The sequence below is a fragment of the Silene latifolia genome, unplaced genomic scaffold (assembly GCF_048544455.1).
Source record: "Silene latifolia isolate original U9 population unplaced genomic scaffold, ASM4854445v1 scaffold_516, whole genome shotgun sequence".
Lineage (NCBI taxonomy): Eukaryota > Viridiplantae > Streptophyta > Magnoliopsida > Caryophyllales > Caryophyllaceae > Silene > Silene latifolia.
This window is the reverse complement of record NW_027413428.1, coordinates 5,215-15,576: the sequence shown is the minus strand read 5'-3', so window position 1 is coordinate 15,576 and position 10,362 is coordinate 5,215. Positions and strand designations below refer to the sequence as shown.

The 10,362-nt window shown below is 34.2% G+C and overlaps 2 protein-coding genes across 2 annotated transcripts; one reads left to right on the top strand and one right to left on the bottom strand.

The window, feature by feature from the left end:
• The first annotated feature begins 5,292 nt into the window (after window positions 1–5,292).
• On the top strand, window positions 5,293–7,869 carry LOC141639670 (expansin-A13). The gene is made up of 2 exons (XM_074448740.1): window positions 5,293–5,891; window positions 7,288–7,869. The coding sequence occupies exons 1-2, from the start codon at window positions 5,407–5,409 to the stop codon at window positions 7,592–7,594; spliced, it is 792 nt and encodes a 263-aa protein (XP_074304841.1). The 5' UTR covers window positions 5,293–5,406; the 3' UTR covers window positions 7,595–7,869.
• A 444-nt stretch (window positions 7,870–8,313) lies between these two features.
• On the bottom strand, window positions 8,314–10,135 carry LOC141639669 (protein ALTERED XYLOGLUCAN 9). The gene has a single exon (XM_074448739.1). The coding sequence runs from the start codon at window positions 9,882–9,884 to the stop codon at window positions 8,763–8,765; it is 1,122 nt and encodes a 373-aa protein (XP_074304840.1). The 5' UTR covers window positions 9,885–10,135; the 3' UTR covers window positions 8,314–8,762.
• Between the last annotated feature and the right edge of the window lie 227 nt (window positions 10,136–10,362).

The following is a 10,362-nucleotide window of genomic DNA, read 5'->3' as shown; positions in this document are numbered from 1 at the left end:
GAGTCACGGAGGGACTCGTGTGGTTGGGGCACGACGTCTAGCAGGGGATCCAGTTGGCTTTCGGACCCGGTACGTCTGGGCGTGTCCCGGTACCTTTGTGCGAGGTGTGGTGTCGTGATCGTGTCCCTGGCACCGGTGGTTATGGGTACGTCTGGGCATGTCCTGGTACCGTTACGATGATTGCATATTCGAGTCTCATTTACATAATTATTATGTCGCATCTCTACTTATCGAGTCATGTCTTATGTTTATGTATTGAAACTGACGTTTGCGTGTCTGTGTAAATGTCACCTATTTCCGGGGTGGAATGTGTTGATCCATATGATATTTCCAATCATATGGGGAGCAGTTGTTTCCAGGTTAGCTTTAGTAGCATGCAGAGAAGGGATGAGCCGTGATGACATTCGAGTCGAGCATAGTTGATTAGATTAGTATAGTAGTCATGAGTTGTATTCTTTCATTTATTCTTTTATGGTTATGCAATTCACTAAATACTTTATTTATGATAGTTGTTTCTTAATTGCAACTTGATTTCACCTCGGAAACCGAGATGGTAACATCTCCTAATTACCTTGGCCGGGTAAGAAGGGGTGTTACAAACACATAACTTTAGTTGTTCATATTTATTGTATAACTTGTACATGTGATAATGTATTTTCTTTTTCAAATTTTAACACAAACAATATGTAAGCGCAGTGGTGGAGCTAGGGGGCTAGCAGGGGCGCTCGCCCCCGCTGGTGGATGGAAATCACATAAATTTTAGTTGAAATTATCGAAAAAATTTCGAGTTTCCCTTATACCATAATCCGTTCGCCCTCCGCTGAAATTTTTCACCCCCGCTGAGTTCAAATCCTGACTCCGCCACTGTATAAGCGTGTTTTCTCAAACATGTAGGATCATATATTTAATCTTTAATAACTTTTTATATTTTATAGTTATATGACTATATTACCATCGTGTTCATAAAAGTTAATAGAACTTAGAAAATAGTTTGTTACTTGTTTTCTAATTTTTGGCATATAATTTTATAAACGAAAATTCAGGTGGTAAACTTTATCACTTTGCACATGGTACCTAGTATATTATATTTGTGTACATGATACCCTCCACGTTTGATTATTCTGCACAATATGGCATTTTTGTCGTTATATAAAACTTCAATTGACCATAAGTAGATCAGAATTCAGAATCGGCCAATTTCTCTTTCTAAATTTATCTTCTCGTAGTAATCTGCGATTTGGGTTGCCGACTTACGGTTATTTATGTTTTTGTTTTTTTTTTAAATCCTCAAATATACTATAACTTCGATCTCCTTTTTTCCAATAACCATTTTTTAATCAAATTATGGATCTTAAGGATATAATCAATTTAGAGGAAAAAATTGACCAATTCTGAATTATGGTCTACGATTTATGCTCAATTGAAAATTTTAAGAACATAAAATGGACATGTTGTACTTAAAAATCAGACCTCAAAAATATCATGTATAAACTTAAAAAGTTGGGTAGCACGTAAAAAATATCTGAGTTCAGGGATAACATGTGAATTTTTCGTTCTATAAATAAATATAAACTTTTATGATACGCATTGGGTTGATAATTGTACATTAATTAAGGCTTCGTTTGGCACGACACTTCATGTACCTTATTTGACCAAGGTAGCTTAGTTAAACAAAATTTCAGCTACCTGATTGTTTTGCAAGTGTTTGGCATGTAGCTTATTTGGTCAAATAAGGTACCTGAAATGAGATGCTACCTCAGGTAGCATGTGAGAAATCAGGTATCTGAAATGACTTATTTTCCATTTTGTACCCCTTTATTTTATAATATTAAATAACTAGTTGGAAAGCCCGTGCGACGCACGGAGCTCCTATTAGTATTATCTGTAAAAATATATTATTAAGTTAACAAAAAAAGTCCAACTATGTTGAATCATTGATGAAAAAAAAAATTCATGGTTGGTATAGTTGATTGATGAATTATTAGTGCTTTTACCGTAAAAATTTGACATTCAATAGTACTTATAACATCAAGTGATTTAGTTATAATATGTACTTTACTTTTTCATTGTCTCAAGCACAACAGGTTTTTAATTCAATAAAAAACGCTCTCTCTGTAAACATGGTGCAGCTCACCAAAATTAATCCTTAATAACGGAGACAGGCATTTATGAGTCTTGTAAATTATTTTAACCTACAACAACTACGTAAACTAAATGATGTTACGTAAAACAACAATTATCATAATTATATATAGTGTGTTCAAAGAAAATGTTAGATCTCTTAAACATAATTTTACCTTGATTATATATCTACAATTAAGAGTATTTCCTCCTTATAAACTTCTCGCAACATCAAATCCAAACCTAATTCCAATAGAATTATTAGTCTCTAAACAACAATCATAAATATTCGTGATTCTATTGCATAGAATGCACGGGGCAACATCATTTATTAGTTTTATGACATCATTTAAAATCGTTGAGTTACCAAGTTAGTATTTTGTGGCAATGCTAAAACGTTGGTTTACGTTGCCATGGTTTGATAATAGAAAGTTATTAAATTTAACAAAAAGTCAAAGTATCTTTGAAAATGAGAGCAAACAAAATCGGTTCCCCTCACAAAACGCAACAAAAATGTTGGCATTTGGTATTGACTATATCAGTTGCATATCATTCACATATATAATTGGATTGTAGAGTTATTATTCTTATAATCTCACGCGTCATCAGTTTTTAACAGAAATAGTCTTTGACTATTTACAATTAAGACTACTTGTCCTTAAAAGCTTCACGCAAAATATATAATACGACACATAATTTGATAAATTTGTGAAAAATTCTTTGTAAATAATGTCCTTCGTTTGGCCTTGATACATTTGGTCTCTATCACGATGAGAACCTTAATCCCTTGGATGACGTTGTTCTTGACTCTTCTACGTAAAGGTGGTCAATACTAAAAACTGGTTTCAGCACATAAATTCCAACATGATTAAGTGATTGTCCCTGGCTCTTGTTTATTGTCTAGCGTAGCATAGCCTCATTGTATATTGTCTCCACTTAAGAACTAAAGGAACCCGTAATTATCTTCCTTTCTATTTCAAATTTCCTAAGGCGATTGATAATAAGATAATGTCTCTTTAGATAGTCCCCTTACGGAGTTGATATGTTAAAAAATTCATCATGTATACTCCCTTTCCTTCTTAATAAACATCTTGCCATTTTCTCAAGGGTCAAACGTCGTTTATAACTTTGACCATTAATATCTCGAAAATCATGGTCAAACTAATGTATTGACGACTCTGCAAAAGCAATATATAGGATCATTACGAAGAGGATGACGTACATTTAGTGTGAAATTCTTAAAAGATAATGAATTTTGCTCCCAAAATCTAACGGGTCTAAAATACTCTACCAAGTCTCGAATAATAGGGAAAAAAACGACTCCTAAAAGCAAAGATGTCATACAGGCGAGGGGACATAACGAATGTATGATTTCTCATACCCATATTAATTAGAAAAATTACATGCCCTTTGTTACAAGTAAAAAATTTCAAAATCATAGATCAACTTGTGTAGATCTTAAAATAGATTGTTCCATGTAAATGTTATATTCTCGCTTATTTTATTGTTTTTAAATATTTTTGATATTTTATTTACTCATATCTAGCTAATACCCATGGTTGACATGATTTAAAATTCTGTTTGAGTGCGAAACTTTATTTATATTCATTCGCTGCATACAAGACAAAAGAGATATAATTGGACAATTGTGATAGATTTTCCTTTTGATCAAACTTTTTTTTTTCTTATTGTAGAGTTAACAATTCTCTTATATGGAACGCTATTTATTTTGAACCAATTGCTTATTTATTCTACTTCTCATGATTATGATATATATGTACTTTGTGTTACAATGTTTAATTGCTAATATTTATTCCGAACCAATAGCTATTTATTTTATTAATCAAGTTTATAAAATTAAAAATGGAACATGATATTAACTCCTAATAATAGGTTCAAAATTAAGTAAACATGGGCCAAAACAAATATCAAAAAGAAATTAGTTTGATATTATGAAGGTCTAGAGATCATGAAATTAAAAATCTCATATTTAGGCTCTGTTTCGAAAATAAATAAGCTTAAATTTATCTAGCCAAAATTTCATTTATCTTTTTTTGTTGTAAGCATTTGGTGGATAAATTATTTACCAAAATAAGCAAACATGTGAGAAATAAGCTACCAATTTTTTTTTAATACTTCAATTTATAATATTAAATATGGAGTACTTACTATGTCCTTTTATGCCATATTATCAAAAAAAGCTATCTTTCAGTTAGTTTAAAAAACAGTTTTTATTTAATCAGTTAACTGATCGGTTCCAATTTTCAGTTATCTTTTAAGCTCGTTTTTTATTATGAAATCTAAGATACAGTATATGAATAATGTGTATGACATTAAAATACCATATAATTAGTTACATAGTGTATTTTGAGTATGTAGCACCTACTATTTTGTAATGGTTAGATTACTTGGATACATGTTGGCGGTATATATGAAATTTTGTAGTAGATGAAATTAGGTGATATTACTAATGCGTGAGTCTAGAACCGATCATCAGTTCATCATATGAATAACAATATGAGTTGTTCCATTATTACACAAAAGCTTTGAGTTGTTTAAACCCCCAAATTCTACTTCAGTTTTTTCTCGGTTTCATTCATCCATCTAATGATCTCCACATTCTTATATCAAGTAAATTAGTTAAACAAAAATAGTAACATATAAAGATTAGTGAAATGTTTTATGTATTGATAACTTGAACTATTATGAATTTCTATTATCTATTTGATAATTTTAATCTACTTATATTAAGATAATTTTATTAAAATATATTTGATCTACTTATATTAGGATTATTTTATTAAAATTTGTTTTTAAATACTAAGAAATCTACTTTTATTAGGATAATATTTTTTATTTAATTTTTTTCGAAATCTACTCTTGTTAGGATTTCTAAAAAAGTTGGACTCTCTAATATCGCTCGAAAAGTTCATCGCTTTATATATATGTATATTGATTTTCATATCCTTTTACGTCATTTTACCAAAATCGGATAAATTTTCAAATTTAGTTTGCCAAATACATTTTTATATAATCGGTTAACATTAGTTCCTAATTTTTTCATTCCTTATCAATTACTTTTTTCGATTTAAGTTTTTAGGTAGTTTTGCCAAACAGAATCTAAGAGTACTTTAGGCATGTGAGTAAATGAGAATCTAGCAAGTCTTTCCCACACACTTGCCGTTCCTTCACTCCAACACAAGAATTAAAGCAACAACCCGTGAAAATAACAACCGAAATACACGACTCAAACACACTTGACTAACACATGCCATCCCCCAAAAAATGCAATCAAACAAATTTGACATTCTCTTACTCCAACTCTTCACTCTCACAAGCTTACTAATCACACTCTCCTACTCACACTACAACCCACCACCCTCGACCTCCACAACCCAATGGGACACCGCACGCGCCACTTACTACGCCACCGCAGACCCGCGTGACACAGTAGGCGGCGCGTGCGGCTATGGGGATCTCGACGCTGCCGGATACGGCAAGGCCACTGCGGGACTCAGCGCGGCGTTGTTCGATAAGGGTCAGACTTGTGGGGCTTGTTTTGAGCTCAGGTGTGTTGAGGATCTCCGCAATTGCATTCCTGGGACTTCAATTATTGTTACTGCTACTAATTACTGCGCACCCAATTTAGGGTTTAGTGCGGATGAAGGGGGAAAGTGTAATTCGCCTAATAAGCATTTTGTATTGCCCATTGAAGCTTTTGAGAAGATCGCTCTTTGGAAGGCCGGTAATATGGCTGTTCAATTCCGCAGGTCGGTTTCCGCTTTTCTTTTTAGTAAGTCTTGTTGTATGTGACGGTTTTTATTTTATTTTACATGAGACTATCCTAACAGTTACAACTACTCCCTCTAGATCAATCGTAATATTTTAATTAAAGGTAAACAAATGACTAAGAACTAGTATAAATTTTATTGTTTTGTTTTGTTTTGTTTGTCTCTAATTTGCACGGCTTCCTAATATCTTGCTTTGACAATTTTTGAGATATTAAGTGTATGGTGGTAGAGTATCCGTGTTGAGATCTACTTGCTGAAAATGGTGAGTGCCTAGAAATGACCGTTAAGCTAGAAATGTAAGCTCCTAATTCTCATCAGATTATTACTGGATCTCACTCAATAAAGGTTATCCAAGGTGAAAAAAATCATATAAAGTCATACACCCAAACTCCGTATAATCTAAAACATTTTAGGACAAAGGAAAAAATGCATCATATAATATTATCATTTAGAGTGAAACGGCTCTCAGATCATTTGGTATAGTTCAGTGTTGTAATGTTGAACTAGAGCTGCAGATAATGTTAGGAATACAAATTTGGATTAAGTTGCGCTTCTTAATTTTAAGAAAACAAATTTAAAAACCAAACTGGTTGAATCAGAAGTATGAAAGAAAGGATGATTTCCATTTTGTTCAAATACTATGCACGCTAGTACACATCTACTCCTGTGATATCCCTTGTACATTGTGTCTGCAGCGGAAGTTAGGTTTAACTATTGATTTCAGTCTTGGTAACAATGATTAGGAGCTCGATAACAGAGCTTTCCAGATGACAATTTCAATAATCTTTAGTTTTTGTTAGAGGAACAGAAAAACCTCGACTCAGCCTATTCTTTTAAGATTCCTAGTGGCCTCCAGACAAATTAATAGTCATTTCTTGCTCAACATAGGACACAAAAGTGGAAACACAAGCCTTGGGAGAACCAAAGTGGAATTAGCCCACATCTCTGATACCAAAGTGAAAATTTTCAGTAATTGTAAGGTTGGCGATTCTATGGAGAAGATGGTCTTGTGTAATTTCCGTAATCTTGAACTAGGAACCTTGACCCTACTGCCTAAACCCTTATGACTCTCTTATCTAACGGTTCACCCTTATGTCACTTGGAACCATAAGAAAAATGCAAGATCTCTTGAAAGTAGTTTTCATCTCGCTCTTCTCTTAACAAACTACCTGCATACTACCGTTCTATTTTCAATGGCTAGTGACCATTGTATTTGACACTAGGGGTGGATTAGCATCTTTTGATTTGTAATGATTTGAACTTGTGACATTATGGTCACAAGTTCAATTTCCCACCAGGGTATTTACAGGTTAGGGAGGATGATTCTCACATCCCTGCTTTAAAAGCCTGAATTTTGACTTCTTTTGCATGGCAGAATAAAGTGTAGAAAGGAAGGAGGCATTCGGTTTGCAATTGATGGATCAGGTGCATTCATCTCAGTGCTTATCAGCAATGTTGCAGGTGCAGGCGACATGATCGGAGTGAAGATAAAGGGTTCACTAACTGGATGGCTTCCAATGTCAAGGAGTTGGGGACAAAATTGGATCATAAATGCGGAATTGAAGAAACAGCCTCTTTCATTTGAGGTCACTACTAGTGACAGAGCTACTCTCATCTCTTACAATGTTGCTCCCAAGACGTGGGACTTTGGCCAAAGTTTTGAAGGAAAGCAATTTGATTAAGAGAACAAAAAAAAGATTTTTCTCTGATCTCTTGTTCCTATCACGTTCATCAGTTAGGATAAACTTCAAAGAACATTGCCTAAGGCTTTAAGGTACAAATTTTGATCGGTACCATTGTTAAGAGGATACACATCTGCCCCAGTTTTGAAACAATAGAGATCATGGCTTCAATTCTTAATTGTCCTCATTGTAATCCGTTTTATTGGAATGTATGTAGTTAGTTGCACTTAATCCAATATTTTCACCATATATGAAAGCCGTTTTTATTTTGCTAATCCCTGCAATGTATTCCGATTTGGTCTGTCTCAACCAATTCACGCTTCTTTTTTAGCCATGGTTTTATATGGCGGAGAATGAGTGTAGGACGCTCCACCACTTGCATGTGCTTGCATAAAAAAATCATTTAAAAAGCAAACTTGGCTAGAAGTCTAAGACAGATTATTAGTTTTTGAGCTCAACATAAGTCAAGGTTAATGTCACTATGTTAGGGTACGTGGTTAGTGAGAACCGGGTTGAAGCGGCAAGAGTGCGTGCATGTTAATACGAAGTGCTAAAGTGTGGTGCTGTATCGTAATTTTTGACATTGACATGGGCACAAAAGGTAAGATGAGAGCCAGATAAACAAAGGCACTACTATGATCTGATATTGCCATCCAACTGATACTGCAATGACTACATAAAATGGTACAGTACTATCAGGGATACCAAAGAGAGTAAAGTACAAAGAAAAATCAGCACCACAATTCTGGAAAAGTAGATGAGATACTACACATCTTTTACATTCTTTTAAGGACCCTTCTTTAAAAAAAAAAAATCAATCTTCACTGATCTCCTATAGCATACAGTAATCATCTGCTCCGTAATCCAAATTTCACATCCTAATATGAAATACTATACGAAAGCTACAAACTAAAAACAATCCAATCCACTGATTTCTATATCATCAAAGCACTGAAACTATCTACTTGAAAAATTGTAGAGAAGAATATAACGTGGAAAACTAACATACTTTGTATATTGTTACAAGTAAAAGCAAATCTTTGGCGAACACAGCATTAAATCCATCAGAGCTGGCATCAAAGTGAAATTTTGGCGTAAATTGAGTCAAAAGGGCAGTTTTGATGTGATCGAGTTTTGGACCTTATCGTATCACCACTTAACAATCCTACTACATATGTTTGGCATCAGTTATCAGTGTAACAAAATTCAAAAACCACAAGAAGTTGCTACAATTTTTATTGAGACTGTATAGGAAAACATTAAGCATTATATGCACAGAAACTTGATATACAGCTCCATCATAATGCATTCCATCTTCTGTACACCTCACCCCACAGCTCTCACTCAAAGATCGAATGTCTAGTAATACAAACGGACCAGCAGGGCGCAGTAGTTTACTGCCGTGAAGCCCTTGATCATAGCTAAATTGCATTATGTCAGTCATCTTCTCCCTTTTCTCTTCGGTATTCAGCATCGAGTTTATCAATGTTGGCATACCCAACCAAAACAAATGAGGTTGTGATTTTGGAGAAACGGGGACTAACAATGACATTACAGCCCGATTCATCATGTGCAACGAATCACTATAATGTGTTGCATTTGTAATATGAAGCATATCCCAAAGTCCACAACCCATAACAACCACATCAGGAGAACTCTTATTCCTACTTAATTCGACAACCAAATGACTCAAATTAGCAGCATAAGGAGCCCAAATGAAATCCAACTTGAACCCAATTCGATCAACAACCAATTGATAATCACTGTGCCTCTTAAACAAATCGTTTCGAACACCCACCATTTCTTCCTCAACCAACAACATTTGCAAGAACGAGAGAGCGAAAAGCCGAGCTTGTGAGTCCCCAGCCACCATAACCCAAGACCCATTAAGCAAATCACCAATATCATTCCTACCCAACTTGTGAAAATCACAAGCCAATACATTTTGATCAAATTGAGCCCATTTCCAAGACAAATCAGACAAATTCACACTGTTCCTGTTGTTCCACTGGATCTTATGAAGTAAATTAATGCAAGATTCAGGATTGTCAAGAAGAACTAAAGACGACGACGAAGATGAAGAAGACGATGATGATACTATTGTTGAAGGAAAGAAGTCAGGAAGTGAAGGAAAGTAAGGAGAAAGATGAACAGCAATAGCAAGAGAAATAAAGAGAGCTCCACTAAAAAAGAGCATTTTATTGCGACTTAAATGCCAACCTGCTAATCCCATTGGTACTAATACAACAATACAAGCTGCCAATCCTCCCAATTGGACAGCACCTAACATTTCATCAAAACATCAAAAAAATTTCACATGGGAATTGATGAAACATCAGAAGCTTGTTTAGGTTGTTGAACAATATATCGTAAGATCCAATTAATATTATTTGGGTATTTGAGGGAACATAAAAAGATTCAAGGTTTAATTGAGTAAAAAACGAAAAACTAGATTACGATCTCAATGTTGTACAAAAACATGAAAATGAGAAGTTCTGGGAGAAATCAAAAGAAAAGGATGTTTGATTTGAACTTGTTTTGGATTGGAGTCAAAAACCGCAGATGTTTGGTAAGAGTCCTTTTTTTTTTTTTTTTTTTTTTTCAGAATGACAGTAGTGAAAACATCTCTCTGACTGCCATCATATAAATTCACGTCAAAACATATTCTTCAAATTATTGCTCAGTCTAACACGCCACCCTAAGAATTACCAATTAATATTTACCCCCATTATTCCATTATCTAAGTAAGTTCTCAAGGATATTCTTTT

Excerpts from the sequence above, each read along its gene's own strand:
- LOC141639670 (XM_074448740.1), top strand. The coding sequence starts at position 5,407 with ATGCAATCAAACAAATTTGACATTCTCTTACTCCAACTCTTCACTCTC. Across the intron at positions 5,892-7,287 it reads ATGGCTGTTCAATTCCGCAG|AATAAAGTGTAGAAAGGAAG; the intron begins GTCGGTTTCCGC and ends TTTGCATGGCAG.
- LOC141639669 (XM_074448739.1), bottom strand. The coding sequence starts at position 9,884 with ATGTTAGGTGCTGTCCAATTGGGAGGATTGGCAGCTTGTATTGTTGTA.